At 41.3% G+C, this 19,252-nt stretch overlaps 1 protein-coding gene and 1 pseudogene across 1 annotated transcript; both read left to right on the forward strand.

The window, feature by feature from the left end:
• The first annotated feature begins 1,522 nt into the window (after positions 1 to 1,522).
• On the forward strand, positions 1,523 to 4,058 carry LOC139311749 (zinc finger protein 420-like). Its single transcript, XM_070936243.1, has 2 exons — positions 1,523 to 1,643; positions 1,841 to 4,058. Exons 1-2 carry the CDS (start codon positions 1,610 to 1,612, stop codon positions 3,964 to 3,966), a joined length of 2,160 nt encoding a protein of 719 aa, XP_070792344.1. The 5' UTR covers positions 1,523 to 1,609; the 3' UTR covers positions 3,967 to 4,058.
• A 1,731-nt stretch (positions 4,059 to 5,789) lies between these two features.
• Positions 5,790 to 17,652, forward strand: LOC139309846 (zinc finger protein 558-like; annotated as a pseudogene).
• The last annotated feature ends 1,600 nt before the right edge of the window (positions 17,653 to 19,252 follow it).

The raw sequence follows: 19,252 nt of genomic DNA on the forward strand, positions 1-19,252 counted from the left end.
CTTCCACAGGCATAAAATTAGGGATTCCTTAATACAAACATGGGCGGGGATTAGGCAGAGATACTACTCAAAAGTCCCAAATTGGCTCTCAGCGGCAGAGGCATTGATTTACCCCAATAGGTGGGGAATGGAGAAACTGTGCAGATATAAAGACATTGTCGACGGAGGGGGAAACCTCAAATCAAATTATACCCTGAGAGACCAAGGTATAACCCTAGACTGGTGGACTTACCTACAAATAAAATCAAGATACCAGAAAGATAAGGATGAATATGGCTTAGAACTAGGAAACAACGGATTAGACAAAATTTTGATGGGACCAGGAAAAAAAGCATTGGCCAAGTTATATAACTACTTATTAGATGAAGACAGAGATGAGGATACAATCAGAAACCAATTGAGAGCATGGGAGAGCAACATTGGGCACAGTTTGAACTTTAACGAATGGGAAGAAGCCTGGAATAAAAACTATAAATTAACTAGAGCAGCCACATACAAGGAAAATCATTATAAAATGCTCCATAGGTGGCATTTAGCACCTGCGAGATTAGCAAAAATGTTCCCCAATGTACGCCCAAATTGTTGGAAATGTGGCCATGGTCAGGGCACCTTCTTTCATATGTGGTGGACATGCCCCGAAGCAAAAAGATACTGGAGCAAAATTCGGAGATGGTTGAAAGACATAATTAAAGAAGAAATCGATTTGAATCCAGAAATATTTCTCCTGGGAATGGCAAAGAAAGGGTATGGAAAGGAAAAGGTCCACCTCCTAATACACATAGCTACAGCTGCCAGACTGGCGTACGCTCAATACTGGAAAAAGAAAGACCCACCACCAGATGACCTTATAATTAGCAAAGTATTAGAGTGTGCAGAGATAAGTAAATTAACACATGAGATAAATGATGATGAAAATTCAGACTATGATACTGTGTGGGGAAGATGGTACGAATGGATAAATGATAGAATCAAAGAAGGAGAAAAAGGTGTAGAAATTAATCAGAATTAAGGAAGGAGTAAAAGGCACAGAAATTAATTAGAAATTAATTAGAAATGTATAGTATAAACGACACCAGATAATTTTTCATGTATATATGTATAAACACTGCGAATCCGATGTTAAACAGAATTGTTATTATATTTTATTTGTGTAAAAAAAAATCCAATAAAGTGTAAATAAAAAAAAAAAATCTAAAACATCATGCAGAACATACAGAAGGAAAAAAGGAGGGAAAAAAGGGAAACGCCCCTTTATACTTACAGCAACCAATCATAGCGTAGATTGCATCATGCATGAGTCAGCACTCTCTAACTAATCAGGTACAATTGTGTTCCGGCCTATTTGTACACTTTACTGTTTCAGATTCTAAATTCAATATCCTAACATGTTTGTTTGCCCTACTTGAAAACTAGAGGTTTTTCATTAAGAAGTAGACGCGAATGTAATTCATTGAAGTGTTCATTGTTAGGAAGGTTCATGGAATACGTTGTGGTTTCTCTCCTCTCCCTGTGTCAGGATTTGGTATCGCTTGAGGATGTAGCTGTGTTTTTCTCCGTGGAGGAGTGGGCCCTGCTGGATTCTGAGCAAAAAGCCCTGTACCAAGAGGTCATGCTGGAAACCAAGAGGAACATGGCCTCCTTAGGTAAGAGATGCTGTTGAGATATTTACATTTAGTAGCCAAAGGTCAAATCTTATATCAACTTAATAACAAGCATAGCATCATGTTTTGGACAAATGAGAGTTTGGAAGAATATTTATACTGTTCAAATACAGCAATGGTGCTTGATCCCTTTCACACCTAAGTTTGTCCTAACTTTTCTCTTTTTCTGTTGCAAGCAGGTGACAAATGGGAGATGAAGGATTCTGGCCAAGAGGCAGCAGCACCTTTGCCAAAAGACAAAAAAGAAGATGTAGAAAAGATGCATGGAAAGCAAAGTTCTGAGGAAAAGGAGTTAACGGGGGAGCTGGAGAATTGTTCTGGTTTACCTTGTCCAGATCCCAATGTCTTATTGAACACAGATGATTGCCATGAAAAAGAAGTGTGTTCAAGGTGTGGGAAAACACTCCTAGATGAATTGGGATTATGTGACTGTTGCGAAATCCCTGCTGGAGAGAAACAGGATGAAAGCAGGCAACACTCCAGACGGACCCTTCCTCCTCCTTTATTTGAAAGCATACAAGAAGGAGGGGAAAGTTACAAATGTACGGAGTGTGCAGAAAGCTTCGATACAAGCCGCTCCCTTGCATCGCATAAAAAAATTCACAAAGCAGAGGATCCACACAAATGTCTGGATTGTGGAAGGACCTTCAGGCAGAAAAATCATCTTAATTCACATAAGAGGGTCCACGAAAAGAAGAAGCAGCATCAATGCATCACCTGCGGAAAGACCTTCAGAAACAGCACCTCCCTTACTTCCCATCAAAGCATCCACAGAGAGGAGAAGTTGTATCGACGCAGGAAGGGTAGAACGAGGTTTACTCAGAGCAAGGAACCAAATTCCCGGAAAAAAAGCCCCACTGGGAATAAAACATGTAAATGCCTGGAATGTGGGAAGAGCTTCCGCTCTGCAAGTCACCTCACTTACCATAATAGGATCCATACAGGGGAAAAGCCATATCATTGCACAGTGTGTGGGAAGAGTTTCACCCAAAAAGGCAATTTCAATTCACATATGAGGATCCACACTGTAGAGAAGCCGTATAAATGCACAGAGTGTGGAAAATGCTTCAGGAGAAATGATTCCCTTACTTGTCATAAGAGGATTCACACAGGGGAGAAACCCTATGAATGTTTGGAGTGTGGAAAAAGCTTCAATAGACATGATACACTAATTAAACATAATAGGATGCATAAAGGGGAGAAACCTTATAAATGCCTGCAGTGTGGAAAAAGCTTCAGTCAAAAAGTTAATCTTAAGTCACACGAGATGACCCACACGGGGGAAAAACCACTTCAATGCATGGAGTGTGGAAAGCGCTTCAATTGCTCTTCACACCTTACGTCCCATCACCGAATCCACACAGGGGAGAAGCCCTTTCAGTGCCTGCAGTGTGGAAAGCGCTTTGCCAATTCTAGTGGCCTTCATGTCCACGAACGGACCCACACAGGGGAGAAACCGTACAAATGCCTGCAGTGTGGAAAGAGCTTCCATAAATCCAGCCACTTAACATCCCATAGAAGTGTCCACAGTGGAGAGAAACCACATCGATGCACCGAGTGTGGGAAGTGCTTCAATCAAAAAAGTAACCTTAATACCCATAAAAGGACCCACACGGGTGAAAAGCCTTATAAGTGCATCGAATGTGGCAAATGCTTCACTGAATTTACGTCCCTCACTTACCACAAAAGACTCCACACTGGGGAGAAACCATATGAATGCCGTACATGTGGAAAGAGCTTCAATGCAAAAAGAAGCTATATCCTACATAGCAGAACCCACACTGGGGAGAAACCATATCAGTGCCAGGAGTGTGGAAAAAGCTTCATTGATTCTGGAAAACTGACGATCCATAAAAGGATTCACACAGGGGAAAAACCATATAAGTGCATGGAGTGTGGCATGAGTTTCAGAATAAGCAGTAGCCTTCGTAGCCACAAGAGGACCCACACTGGGGAGAAACCATACATGTGTCATGAGTGTGGAAAAAGCTTTAGTCAAAGACATTCACTCAAGATCCATAGAAGGCTTCACTCAGGGGAGAAACCCTATAAATGCCTGGAGTGTGGAAAATGTTGTAATGAGAGTGGCAGTCTAACCTCCCACATGAGGATCCACACAGGAGAGAAACCCTTTAAATGCATTGAGTGTGGAAAGAGTTTCAAAGACGGAAGAAATCTTATGCTTCATAAAAGAATCCACACAGGGGAGAAGCCGTATCAGTGTGTAGAGTGTGGAAAGAAATTCAGAAACTGCAGTAACTTTAATCGACATAAGAAGACACACAGCAGGAAAAGACGATGCTAATTGGTCTGTGGTGATTCTCAAAATTTGCTTCATGCCCAAGAGAATCTTTAAAAATGCATGGTGTATGGAAAAGGGGTTTCAAAGTAGTAGACTTTTTTGATCCATTAAAAATAAGAATTTCCTTTTATAATTAGGAATTAACTTTTGGATACCGTGTTTTTCCCAAAATAAAACTTGCTTATATTTTTTTGGGCTCCAAAATAAGCCCTAGGTCGTTTTTGTGTGTGTGGGGGGGGGGAGGGACACGATTTCAGGTTAATCAGCCCAGCTGTTCCCTTTGCACCCCCTGGCGCATGCAGAAGAGGCGGCAAGCGGGCCCAACGTTATCTGGCAGCTGCTGCATCCTGCCTGTCCCTTGGTCAGTGCACTCGGGCTCGTCTTTGCACGGCGGCACCAGCAGCAGACAGAGGCATGGGGCAGAAGGCAGGTGACCCTAACATGCCACGTGGGCTGCAGGCAAACTAAGAGACCTGATGACAAACCTCCTGTAGCCACCCACCCACTCCAGCTCCAGATTTTCGACTGGAAGCATTGCGGCGAGACAGTCGGGGAATTAGGGCAAAATAGAAGAGTCCAGGATTTTGAAATACAAAATGATCACACTGGGATAAACAGAGGGGAAATAAGAAAAGGAGAAAAGAGATGGGAAACAATGGGAAATATAGGGCAAAATAGGAGAGTTCAAGATTTTAAAGCGCAAAAGAATAAAAGGTGAAAGAAAAAGGCAAAAATAAAAATGAAAAGGGAGAAAAAGAAAGAAATGAAAGAGAAATATCCTATATATACTTAGAATTGAAATATGAATTGTAGTAAGAAATGGGAAATCATACGATTATAAAAATGAAATGAATAATAATTGGAATATTTTTATTTGCATTTTTTAAATTTAGATAATGATAAGTTTTTAGAAACATGAATAAATTTAAACTAATAATTGAAATATCTTTAATGGTATATGGTGGTGAAAGTAGAAATGACTAAGTTGTGGCTTTGAGCAATATATGGGGAAAGCTATATGATTAGAGGATGTTTAATTGTATATTGTGGTGAAAACAGAAATGATTAAGTTGTGGTTTGGAGGAACATATGGGGAAAACTATTTGGTTTATTATTATTTAAACATAATTGATTTGTAAGAAGCTGGATTGTATGAAAATGGAAATAATTGGAATATCTGCGTTCATATTTTTGGAATTAATATAAAGAAACATGGGGAAAATTATTTGGTTTACGATTAATATACAAAGAAAAAAGATAGTTATATAACTAACTGATTTATACTAAAATGTTGGATTGTATTATCACAGGAAATGTATGTTATAAAATAAGTGGCTGCAGTATTCCTATAAGAATTGAACAATTGTAACACTATATAATTAATTAATTTGAGGATCGATATAAAAACAGATGACAATGGGAAGGGGTGCAACATAGAATAGAAGGGAAAAATTGAATTTGGTTAAGATTAGAGATGAGAATGAAGGGGGTAATATTGGTTTAAAAAAAATAGATGAGAATAAATATGATGGCAAAAAGGAAGTATAGAGATTGTAAATTTAGTTAAAATGACTAAACACAGTTTAAATTTGTGAATCGGCCAAATACTCTGTTCAGAGATAATACATTGTATGTTTGTATATATGTTTGTGTAAAAAATAAACTTTTTTTTTTAAAAAAAAGATGAAGTCGGAGACACTGACACAGACTTGTAGCTTTTATATAAATATAAATATATTTAACCTACAAATTTACAGCAGTCTTTGTCATCATCCAGAAAAGTAAAAACAGTCAGGAACATCAATGAAGTAAGTCTTAACACCGTGATGGCGAATGTATAGCATGGGTGCCACAGGTGGCACACGTAGCCATATCAGTGGGCACGCGAGTTCAGCTCCAGCATAAAACAGGCTGTTTCCTATCTCCGGAGGGCCTCGGGGAGGGGCGGTGGGGGGGAGGGAGGGTCCGTTTTTTGCTGCCCCAGCCTCCAGAGCCTCTCTAGGAAGTTTGCAAATGGGCCTGGCCTCCGGAGAACACAAAGAAGGAAAAAAGGAAGGGAAAAAAGGGGAAACTCCCCCTTTATACTTACAGCAACCAATCATAGCGTAGATTGCATCCTGCATGAATCAGCACTCCCTAACTAATCCATTACAATTGGGTTGTCGTTTATTCTAGACTTTACTGTTCCAGCTACCAAATTCAATATCCTAAGATGCTTATTTGCCCTACTTGGAAGCTGTGGAGGTTTTTCATTAAAAGAAGACGAGTAACATGTAATTCATTGAAGTGCTCATTGTTAGGAATGATCATGGAATATGTTGTCTTTTTTTCCCTCCCTGTGTCAGAATTTGGGATCATTTGAGGACGTAGCTGTGTTTTTCTCCATGGAGGAGTGGGCCCTTCTGGATTTTAAACAAAAAGCCCTGTACCAAGAGGTCATGCTGGAAAAGAAGAGGAACATGGCCTCCTTAGGTGTTAAGATACCGTAGTGCACAATAATTTTTTTTTTTAAATTAATGCACGTGAAGTCCTGCAGCACTGGAGATTTTGTTTTGTTTTGGGTGCTGTATTCTTCTCCAAACTGCTGATTTTCAAATATGCAAGCTATTTATCTGAGGTTTTCATCCTTTTCTATGAAGCCTGGCTTTTCTTCACAAATGGACAGTATGGAGACTGTGGCCTTCACAATCCACTCTCTCCTGTTTGTTAAGAATCTGATCCAATCTTGCACATGCTGTGCATGAAGGGAAGAAATAACCAAGCGGAGCAGGTTAAGAAAAAGATTTATTTATTTATTTATTAGGAAATTTATATTAGGGCTGTTGGAAGAAAAATTCCTCTGGTTCAGTTCCCAGCTGGGAGAAAGGCGCTGGAAATAAAATGGAGGCTGATGGGAAAAAAGATTCTGTTTATCGATAGGCAGAACCAGCCTGTGATTCTGGGGCAGCTGACCAAATGGGCGAATGAGTGGATGGATCTTCATAGGTTTCTGTGACTTTGAAGTTTGAACTGATTGTACAATGAAGAGGGGCTTGTGTCTTTTGCTAAATGGTGGTGGGTTAATGCTATTATGTCCTAAAATGTCCTGTCCTGTCCTGCTTAATCCTGTCACCCGGTAGCTGAATATGTTTTGTTTATGAATAGATTGGCCTGGATTCCTTAATGGGCCCAAAGTTTCCATCTGTAATCATTTCTGCTGCATTTTACTATGCAGGAAATTGGGGCTGGAGCATGTTTCTCCTTTGGTGAAATATAATAATCTGCCTCTTAATCCCCAAAATATTTCATTTTTCCAGGAGGGGGAGGGATCCCTGATTACTTCTTACAGGGCCCAAGGTCTGTCTGGATCTTGAGCCTATCTTCTGGAGAGTTGGCCATTCCCACCACCTTGGTGCTCTGATATTGTTCTCCCCTGGAAAGTTACAATTTTTACCAGCCCTCTGTCAACCTGCCCTACCTTACAGGGTTGTTTTGTGGGGGAGGAAGAAGAATCGGGACTAATCTTCAGCTCATGGGGAGGGTGGGAGGGGAAAGTCGTGGAATTAATGGATCAATCCGTCAAAGGATGGCTAGCATGTGGCTGCTGCTGCCTCCTCTCCCTAGTAAATACCCACCAGAGATTCTGCTGACCCCTTACTGGAAGGACACCCCTACCCCACCCCATTTTGGATTTTACCCGGAGAGGCTTGTTCTGATCTGGCAGTGTTGTTTTTTTTAAGAGGTTTTAAATTTACCCTATGTTTCAGACTATAAAACGCAATGGAGTATAAGACGCACCAAGATTTCGAAACGAGGTAAACGAGTTAAAAAAATGTTTTTGCCCTCCCCGGCCCCCAGGAGCACTCTGCAGGCCTCCCAAACATTTTTGGGAGGCCAAAAATGGGAAGTAAGGGAGGTGCTGGTTCTGAAGGTCTTTCCACAGGTGATGCATTGATGCTTCTTGCTCTCTTCGTGGACCTTCTTATGTGAATTAAGATGGTTTTTCTGCCTGAAGGTCTTTCCACAATCCAGACATTTGTGTGGATCCTCTGCTTTGTGAATTTTTTTATGTAATGCAAGGGAGCGGCTTGTATCGAAGCTTTCTGCACACTCTGTACATTTGTATGATTTCCCCTCCTTGTATGCTTTCATGTAAAGGAGGAGGAAGGGTCCCTCTGGAGTGTTCCCTGCTTTCATCCTGTTTCTCTCCAGCAGGGATTTCGCAACAGTCACATAATCCAGATTCATCTCGGAGTGTTTTCCCACACCTTGAACACTCTCCTTTTTCTTGGCAATCATCTCCGTCCAATAAGACATTGGGATCTGGACAAGGGAAACCAGAGCAATTCTGCAGCTCAACCATTAACTGGTTTTGCTCAGGACTTTGCTTTCCATATATTTTTTCTGCAACTTCTTTTTTGTCTTTTGGCAAAGGTGCTGCTGCCTCTTGGCCAGAATCCTCCATCTCCCATCCGTCACCTGCTTGCAACACAAAAAAAAAAGTTAACACAAACATAAGTGCAAAAGGGATCAAGCGCCGTTACTGTGTTTGAACAATATCAAACTTCCTCCCAAATCCCATTTGTTCCAAACATGGTGCTATACTTGGTATTAAAGTGAATTATGACTGGTCCTCACGCTTTTGACCGTTCTTCAAACTTACGACCATCCTCACATTTATGCCCATTGCAGCATTCTTAATGACTGTGTCACTTGTTTCACAACTTCAGTTCTTCACCACAGTGACAAGATAGGGTACAAAAATGTAAAATGTGAGGACAGTCGTAAGTGCGAGGACCGGTCAAAAATCACTTTTCCAGCCCTCTGAGTAGTTCCTATGCACATATAGGGACACCATTGTGGGTGTGGCTTATTTTGTGGGCATGGCTTGGAGGTCATGTGACTGGGTGGGCGTGGCTAGCTGGTCATGTGACCGGGTGGCCATGGCTATGTGTATAGGGACTACTCCGAGGGTTGAAAAAATTGATTTCTGACCAGTCCTCACACTTTTGACTGGTCCTCACACTTACGACCAGTCATTTATGCCCGTTGCTGCATTCTGTCACTCTTCACAACTGCGGTGCTTCATGTGCGCTTCTCCTCGCCTGGCCTCTCGTGATCATGGGGATGCTGCAATAGTCGTAAGTGTGAAAAGCTGTCATAAGTCACTTTTTTCAGTGCCATTGTAACTTTGAATGGTCACTAAATGAACTGTTGTAAATCAAGGATTACCTGTTCAAAAGTACAAAAAGCTGCCTTAAATACCAATCATTAGATTAGAAATATCTACAAGCTGGAGTTACAAATCAGGCAGGGTGCCAGAGCACCTTGAGGAATTAAAATAGTTAAACTACAATGATAACTATCAGCAACCAACTCTTGCTCATAAAGTGAAACCCTTTAGCAGAGACAACATTTAAGCTCTCCAGAAAGAGCACACCCAGGAGAAGCAATCCTTAGATCCATTTGCACCACTTAAATATACAGCTGGTCTCACCTCATAAAATATCCTAAGGAAATAATCCAGATTTAAGGAAAGATCACATGCCCCCCAGAAAAGCAGTAAAAAAATCAGTGTCAATCTTGCATCCTGCCTCTTGGAAGTACACCCCAAAAGGACAGTGCCAAGAACCACTAAAGCAGTGAAAGAAGACCCCCTTTACAGACAAAAAAAGATAAGCCTAACTACAAAGAAAGCAATTAAAATGTAGCAAAAGAGCAAATACAGTAGTTGTTGTTTATTAAACCAATTACCAGAACAAATAGATGCAGGAACTAGCCAGATTTCTGAAGCTGCTTTTTTTCAGGAACAGAGATTAACATTTTCCCTTCCAAACAAAGCTGAATAGGGAAAATTATCTCATCAATAAGCACAGGATTAAACATCACCAAAAACCAGTTTTAGATCAAAAGTCAGAAAGGGTATGTAAACTCACGTTTGAATGTCAACCTTTCTAGCTAGTAATAACTAGCAGTCAGCACGGGTTTGTTAAAAACAGATCATGCCAAACCAATCTTATTCCATTCTTGAACATAGTGACTAAATTAGTAGACCAGCGAAATACTGTGGACATAATATACTTAGACTTCAGCCAGGCATTGGACAAAGTAGACCACAACCAACTTCTTGGCAAGTAAGAAAAAAGTGGGATAGATAGCATCATCCCCAGACGGATTTCCAACTGGCTGACAAACCATACTTAACGAGTAGTCCTTAATGGGTCTAAGTATATGAAGGGAAGTAAGCAGTGAGATACCACAAGGTTCCATTTTAGGCAAGTACTAATAGGTAGTTAGGCCAGTAATAGAAGGGGAACTTACCAAATATGCAGATGATACTAAGCTGGCAGGAAGAACTAACACTCTATAGGCTCAAGATCCAGATGGATCCTGACAGACTTGAACACTGGGCCCTATCTAACTGTAGGAAGTTAGCATAAGGTGACCAGACGTCCCGCTTTTGGCGGGACAGTCCCGATTTTTAGCAATTTGTCCCGCGTCCCACGGCGTTTCAAAAAAGTCCCAATTTTTCATTCTGCCCCCTGAGTCCCGCTGCCTCTTGAGCCCCAGCTGATGGCTAGAAGAAAAAAAAACTCTTTAAACTCTTGCCCGGGGCTTCAAAGGGCCGCCCTACAGGCAATCAGTGTAAAGAGTTCCTGAAGCAGTTTTTTTTTCCCCTAGCTAAGCTGCAGAAACGAAACCGAAACCAGGATCTTTGGTGCAACGTGACAAAATGAGGCAGAGAGAGATTTATTTTTATTTTTCCTCCCCAAAAAAGGTAGGTGAAAAACTGCAAACAATGGGAAATTTAGGAGGAGAGTTCAAGATTTTAAAACACAAAAGAAAAAAAAGCTGTATTTAACTAGGGAATTATAATAATTGAGATACTATTAATTGTATATTGTGTTGAAAGCAGAAATGGTTAAGTTGTGGTTCAGAGGAATATAGGGGGGAAATTATTTGGTTTATTATTATTGGTAAATATAATTAATTGATTTGTAAGAAATTGGATTTCATGGAAATAATTGGAATATTCATGTTCATATTGATTAATATAGAAAAAAGATAGTTTTATAACTAACTGATTTATATTAAAATGTTGAATTTGTATTAAACAACTGTATTACAGAATTACATAATTAAACAATGTGAGGATGGATATAAAAATAGATGACAATGGAAAGGGGTATAATATAGAATAGAAGGGAAAAATTGAATTTGATTAAGATTAGAGATGAGGATGAAGGGTAATATTGGTTTTTTTAAAAAAATAGATGAGGAATAAATATGGCAAAAAGGAAATATAGAAATTGTAAATTTAATTGAAGTGACTAAACACTGTTTAAATTTGTGAACCAGCCAAATACTCTGTTCAAAGAAAATAAATTGTATGTTTGTATGTGTGTTTCTAATTACTGCTATTTATTCATATTTGTTCTCTTTTATTCTTTAAAGTTTAACCATTCATTCTTTATCTTAATATCTTTATATTTGTTTGGGGTTGGCTTTCTTCCCTTTCATCTTTTTTATTGTACAGCAATCTTTCTCCTCAAACCTACCACCTCTCTCTTTTCTTTCCTTCTTACTTTCTCTTCCCCCCCTCTTCTTCTCCTCCCTACTTCCTCTTCCTTTCTCCTTCTCCTCCTCTCTTCCTCCCTCTCTTACCCTCACTCCTACTCTAATTTCCCTTCCGTTCCTTCATCCCTCTCTATTGCTGTATCCTTTTATGCATATGGACTACTCAGAGGGCTGAAAAAGTTATTTTTGACTGGTCCTCACACTTTTGACCAGTCCTCGAACTTACGACTGTCCTCACATTTTACATTTTTGCCCTATCTTGTCATCATGGTGAAGAGAAGCAGTTGTGAAATGAGTGACATGGTTGTTAAGAATGCTGCACGGGCATAAATGTGAGGATGGTCATAAGTGTGAGGACCAGTCAAAAGTGCGAGGACCTGTCAGAAATGACTTTTTTCAGCCCTCTGGTTAGTCCTTTTGTGCATATGGACTACTCAGAGGGCTGAAAAAGTTATTTTTGACTGGTCCTCGCACTTTTGACCAGTCCTCGAACTTATGACTGTCCTCACATTTTACATTTTTGCCCTATCTTGTCATCATGGTGAAGAGAAGCAGTTGTGAAATGAGTGACATGGTTGTTAAGAATGCTGCACGGGCATAAATGTGAGGATGGTCATAAGTGTGAGGACCAGTCAAAAGTGTGAGGACCTGTCAGAAATGACTTTCCAGGCCTCTGAGTAGTCCCTATACACATAGCCATGGCCACCCGGTCACATGACCAGCTAGCCACGCCCACCCAGTCACATGGCCTCCAAGCCACGCCCACACAATAAGCCACGCCCACAATGGTGTCCCTCTTACCAATGTTAAAATCTGTTCACCTTTCCCTATACACATAGCCATGGCCACCCGGTCACATGACCAGCTAGCCACGCCCACCCAGTCACATGACCAGCTAGCCACGCCCTCAAAATAAGCCACGCCCACAATGTCCCTCTTTACCAATGTTAAAATCTGGTCACCTTAAGTTAGCACCCACCCCTTTCCTGGAAGAATGAAATATTTTAGGAAATATTAAAAAGGCAGAATATTAGATTTCCCTGGATGAGAAATGGAGAAACATGTTTTAAAAGACAAGCAGCTTCCTGCCTCCACACCCCCCCCCACAACTTTGTAAATGGGCCAAAATCTGCAACACAATAGGGCCCATCTAGCACAGAAACTAAACCTATAGGGCCCATCTAGCAGCAGAAACTCACCACAAGGCACCTGGTAAGATTACATCAGCCAGCAAGGCTAGCTAAGACCCCCACCCCCTGGGAGTCTGACAACCAATCAGGATATTCTTTCTGGGCCCCAGGAAGTTCAAAGCCAGGGCATAAACCTGGGGACTCGCTGACTCTCAGCCCCTTTTCTGTTCAGGAACTCAAGCCATGTGATCCTGTCCACCATTAAACCATCCTTCCAAGCAGTCTCCATGTTTCCAGTGTCTTTTTCTGTTGCCGTAATTCGAGGATCGGACTCAATAAAGAATTCAGAGTTGTAGTATTCAAACAAAGTCTTATTTATTCACAGAAGGCATTCTATATTCACAGAGTGATTGCAGATAGAAGCAAGGAGGAGGAGTGTGCATCTCCTTTTATACCAGGGAGGCGGGATTAGGGAGGAGGAGTGGTTAGTGAGAAATACATTATGAAAAGAAGAATAAATTAACCCGTGGTACTCCATGAGCATATACCTCTTTCATTCGAGAATAAGGCATAGGGACTCTAACATAAATATAATATTCTCAAAAGGAAAAGTAACTCTAGAGAAAAACAAAATAAACATAGGTAATATAATCACCAAAGGAGATTTACCTTATTTGATCACAGAGGAAAGATGGCTACACAACATTGATTCAAACATTGAAAATGACACTAACACAGAAAATGAAAATGATATAGATAGTGACAATGAGGAACATGAACCAGAACATAATGATAGAACTATATCTGTCAGCAATACACACACTAACAAAAGACCAATAATTGGAAAACCAATTCATGATGAATGTGCACATATATTACACAGAAAATTAGGACATGCCAGTTTTCCTGTAATACAAAAAATGATTGAACATGCTGAAGGTGTTAAAATAAAAGACTGTAAAAATTACTTGGAATGTTCAGTATGTTTCGAGAGGAGCCGCCTCCGGAGGGAGCATCGGGGAAAGGCTCCTTCTGATGCCCTTTCATCTCTTTGCCCTCGTTGCTTTCATCCCTTCAATTCGTTTCCATTCTTCAATTTAACTGGGTTTTTAAAGTCTTGGGTGCATTTATCGGCCTTCTCCTGTGGGCCACTGTTTCTCAGCCTTGGCAACTTTGTGGTATGTGGATTTCTGCTCCCAGAATTCTCCATGTGTGTTGAAGTCCACATATTTTACAGCTCCCAAGATTGGGAAAGGTTGCTGTAGGCCAGGGGTGGGGAACTAGGGCCCTTTTAGGACTGGTGGACTTCAACTCCCAGAATCCCCGAGCCAGCTGTGTCAGGAATTCTGGGAGTTGGAAGTCCACCAGCAATAAAAGGGCCCTAATTTTCCTCTTTTACAGTGGGGTATTCCAAAGGGCAAGTCCCAGCTTATCATCTGATAAGGAAAGTAAACATTATATAAACATAGAATAACATACTTGGAGTTGGAAGGGACCTTGGAGGTCTTCTAGTCCAACCCCCTGCTTGAGGAGGAGGAGTCTATACCATTTCAGGCAATTGGCTGTCCAGTCTCTTCTTAAAAGCCTCCAGTGACCTTAGTCAGGATTCTGGGGATCAAGATTCGTACCTTGAAATGGCTGAAATAAAGACCTGGGTCCCATATCTGGGAAAGGTGAGAGAGAAACCACAACTGTCTTGCTAAAAATCCTTAAGGCTACAGGATGTCGGCATGGCTTCTTTGGCACCTTCCTTACTGTATCTCCTGTCAATCAAACAACTGTATTTCCTGCTGATGTCACTGAAATATAAAAGCATGAAAGAAATCATTCCAGATCTATCCCAGCCATTGTCCAAATCTGAATACAGGTAGTCCTTGACTTAGGACCACATTCGAATACTACAACTCTGAATTCTTTATTGAGTCCGATCCTCGAATTACGGCAACAGAAAAAGACACTGGAAACATGGAGACTGCTTGGAAGGATGGTTTAATGGTGGACAGGATCACATGGTTTGAGTTCCTGAACAGAAAAGGGGCTGAGAGTCAGCGAGTCCCCAGGTTTATGCCCTGGCTTTGAACTTCCTGGGGCCCAGAAAGAATATCCTGATTGGTTGTCAGACTCCCAGGGGGTGGGGGTCTTAGCTAGGCTTGCTGGTTGATGTAATCTTACCAGGTGCCTTGTGGTGAGTTTCTGCTGCTAGATGGGCCCTATAGTTTTAGTTTCTGTGCTAGATGGGCCCTATTGTGTTGCAGATTTTGGCCCATTTACAAAGTTGTGTGTGTGGGAGGGGGAGGCAGGAAGCTGCTTGTCTTTTAAAACATGTTTCTCCATTTCTCATCCAGGGAAATCTAATATTCTGCCTTTTTAATATTTCCTAAAATATTTCATTCTTCCAGGAAAGGGGTGGGTGCTAACTTCCTACAGTTAGATAGGGCCCAGTGTTCAAGTCTGTCAGGATCCATCTGGATCTTGAGCCTATAGAGTGTTAGTTCTTCCTGCCACCTTAGTATCATCTGCATATTTGGTAAGTTCCCCTTCTATTACTGGCCTAACTACCTATTAGTACTTGCCTAAGATGGAACCTTGTGGTATCTCACTGCTTACTTCCCTTCATATACTTAGACCCATTAAGGACTACTCGTTAAGTATGGTTTGTCAGCCAGTTGGAAATCCGTCTGGGGATGATGCTATCTATCCCACTTTTTTCTTACTTGCCAAGAAGTTGGTTGTGGTCTACTTTGTCCAATGCCTGGCTGAAGTCTAAGCATATTATGTCCACAGTATTTCGCTGGTCTACTAATTTAGTCACTATGTTCAAGAATGGAATAAGATTGGTTTGGCATGATCTGTTTTTAACAAACCCGTGCTGACTGCTAGTTATTACTAGCTAGAAAGGTTGACATTCAAACGTGAGTTTACATACCCTTTCTGACTTTTGATCTAAAACTGGTTTTTGGTGATGTTTAATCCTGTGCTTATTGATGAGATAATTTTCCCTATTCAGCTTTGTTTGGAAGGGAAAATGTTAATCTCTGTTCCTGAAAAAAAGCAGCTTCAGAAATCTGGCTAGTTCCTGCATCTATTTGTTCTGGTAATTGGTTTAATAAACAACAACTACTGTATTTGCTCTTTTGCTACATTTTAATTGCTTTCTTTGTAGTTAGGCTTATCTTTTTTTGTCTGTAAAGGGGGTCTTCTTTCACTGCTTTAGTGGTTCTTGGCACTGTCCTTTTGGGGTGTACTTCCAAGAGGCAGTATGCAAGATTGACACTGATTTTTTTACTGCTTTTCTGGGGGGCATGTGATCTTTCCTTAAATCTGGATTATTTCCTTAGGATATTTTATGAGGTGAGTGAGACCAGCTGTATATTTAAGTGGTGCAAATGGATCTAAGGATTGCTTCTCCTGGGTGTGCTCTTTCTGGAGAGCTTAAATGTTGTCTCTGCTAAAGGGCTTCACTTTATGAGCAAGAGTTGGTTGCTGATAGTTATCATTGTAGTTTAACTATTTTAATTCCTCAAGGTGCTCTGGCACCCTGCCTGATTTGTAACTCCAGCTTGTAGATATTTCTAATCTAATGATTGGTATTTAAGGCAGCTTTTTGTACTTTTGAACAGGTAATCCTTGATTTACAACAGTTCATTTAGTGACCATTCAAAGTTACAATGGCACTGAAAAAAGTGACTTATGACAGCTTTTCACACTTACGACTATTGCAGCATCCCCATGATCACGAGAGGCCAGGCGAGGAGAAGCGCACATGAAGCACCGCAGTTGTGAAATGAGTGACAGAATGCTGCAACGGGCATAAATGACTGGTCGTAAGTGTGAGGACCAGTCAAAAGTGTGAGGACTGGTCAGAAATCAATTTTTTCAGCCCTTGGAGTAGTCCCTATACACATAGCCATGGCCACCCGGTCACATGACCAGCTAGCCACGCCCACCCAGTCACATGACCTCCGAGCCACGCCCACAAAATAAGCCACACCCACAATGGTGTCCCTACATGTGCATAGGAACTACTCAGAGGGCTGGAAAAGTGATTTTTGACCGGTCCTCGCACTTACGACTGTCCTCACATTTTACATTTTTGTACCCTATCTTGTCACTGTGGTGAAGAACTGAAGTTGTGAAACAAGTGACACAGTCATTAAGAATGCTGCAATGGGCATAAATGTGAGGATGGTCGTAAGTTTGAGGAACGGTCAAAAGCGTGATGACCAGTCATAATTTACTTTAATACCAAGCATAGCACCATATTTGGAACAAATGGGATTTGGGAGGAAGTTTGATATTGTTCAAACACAGTAACGGTGCTTGATCCCTTTTGCACTTATGTTTGTGTTAACTTTTTTTTTTGTGTTGCAAGCAGGTGACGGATGGGAGATGGAGGATTCTGGCCAAGAGGTAGCAGCACCTTTGCCAAAAGACAAAAAAGAAGTTGCAGAAAAAATATATGGAAAGCAAAGTCCTGAGCAAAACCAGTTAATGGTTGAGCTGCAGAATTGCTCTGGTTTCCCTTGTCCAGATCCCAATGTCTTATTGGACGGAGATGATTGCCAAGAAAAAGGAGAGTGTTCAAGGTGTGGGAAAACACTCCGAGATGAATCTGGATTATGTGAGTGTTGTGAAATCCCTGCTGGAGAGAAACAAAATGAAAGCAGGCAACGCTCCAGAGGGACCCTTCCTCCTCCTTTACATGAAAGCATACAAGGAGGGGAAATCATACAAATGTACGGAGTGTGCAGAAAGCTTCGATACAAGCCGCTCCCTTGCATCACATAAAAAGATTCACAAAGCAGAGGATCCACACAAATGTCTGGACTGTGGAAGGACCTTCAGGCAGAAAAAACTTCTTAATTCACATAAGAAGGTCCACGAAGAGAGCAAGAAGCATCAATGCATCACCTGTGGAAAGACCTTCAGAACCAGCACCTCCCTTACTTCCCATTTTTGGCCTCCCAAACCCCCCCCCATTCGTCGCGTTTTTGCCCTCTAGGCCTCCAAAACCCTCTGCGCGTCTCATTTTTGTGAAAAACGGACCCATTTTTCACAAAAACAGGGCCTGCAGAGGGTTTGGGAGGCCTGCAGAGTGCTCCTGGGGGCAGGGGAGGGCAAAAACATTTTTTTTACTTGTTTACCTCTTCGAAATCTTGGTGCGTCTTATACTCCATTGTGTCTTATAGTCTGAAACATAGGGTAAATTTAAAACTTTAGAAAAAACAACACTGCCCGATCAGAACAAGCCTCTCCGGGTAAAATCCAAAATGGGGTGGGGTAGGGGTGTCCTTCCAGTAAGGGGTCAGCAGAATCTCTGGTGGGTATTTACTAGGGGGTGGAGGCAGCAGCAGCCACATGCTACCCATCCTTTGACGGATTGATCCATTAATTCCACAACTTTCCCCTCCCACCCTCCCCATGAGCTGAAGATTAGTCCCCGATTCTTCTTCCTCCCCCACAAAACAACCCTGTAAGGTAGGGCAGGTTGACAGAGGGCTGGTAAAAATTGTAACTTTCCAGGGGAGAACAATATCAGAGCACCAAGGTGGTGGGAATGGCCAACTCTCCAGAAGATAGGCTCAAGATCCAGACAGACCTTGGGCCCTGTAAGAAGTAATCAGGCATCCCTCCCCCTCCTGGAAGAATGAAATATTTTGGGGATTAAAAGAGGCAGATTATTATATTTCACCAAAGGAGAAACATGCTCCAGCCCCAATTTCCTGCATAGTAAAATGCAGCAGAAATGATTACAGATGGAAACTTTGGGCCCATTAAGGAATCTAGGCCAATCTATTTATAAACAAAACATCTTCAGCTACTGGGTGATGGGATTAAGCAGGACAAGACAGGACATTTTAGGGCATAATAGCATTAAACCACCACCATTTAGCAAAAGACACAATCCCCTCTTCATTGTACAATCAGTTCAAACTTCAAAGTCACAGAAACCTATGAAGATCCATCCACTCATTCGCCCATTTGGTCAGCTGCCCCAGAATCACAGGCTGGTTCTGCCTATCGATAAACAGAATCTTTTTTCCCATCAGCCTCCATTTTATTTCCAGCGCCTTCCTCCCAGCTGGGAACTGAACCAGAGGAATTTTTCTTCCAACAACCCTAATATAAATTTCCTAATAAACAAACAAATCTTTTTCTTAACCTGCTCCGCTTGTTTATTTCTTCCCTTCATGCCCAGCATGTGCAAGATTGGATCAGATTCTTAACAAACGGGAGAGAGTGAATCGTGAAGGCCACAGTCTCCATACTGTCCATTTGTGAAGAAAAGCCAAGCTTCATAGAAAAGGATGAAAACCTCAGATAAATAGCTTGCATATTTGAAAATCAGCAGTTTGGATAAGAAAACAGCACCCAAAACAAAAAATATTCTCCAATGCTGCAGGATTTCATGTGCATTAATTTAAAAAAAAAAAAATTATTGTGCACTACAGTATCTTAACACCTAAGGAGGCCATGTTCCTCTTCTTTTCCAGCATGACCTCTTGGTACAGGGCTTTTTGTTTAAAATCCAGAAGGGCCCACTCCTCCATGGAGAAAAACACAGCTACGTCCTCAAATGATCCCAAATTCTGACACAGGGA

This window comes from Pituophis catenifer, unplaced genomic scaffold (genome assembly GCF_029215685.1).
Source record: "Pituophis catenifer annectens isolate HBS135680 unplaced genomic scaffold, rPitCat1.0.hap2 SCAF_2, whole genome shotgun sequence".
NCBI classification, from domain to species: domain Eukaryota; kingdom Metazoa; phylum Chordata; class Lepidosauria; order Squamata; family Colubridae; genus Pituophis; species Pituophis catenifer.

Coding starts and splice junctions, on each gene's coding strand:
- LOC139311749 (XM_070936243.1), top strand. CDS start 1,610: ATGCTGGAAACCAAGAGGAACATGGCCTCCTTAG. Junction 1,644..1,840: donor GAGGAACATGGCCTCCTTAG/GTAAGAGATGCT, acceptor TGTTGCAAGCAG/GTGACAAATGGGAGATGAAG.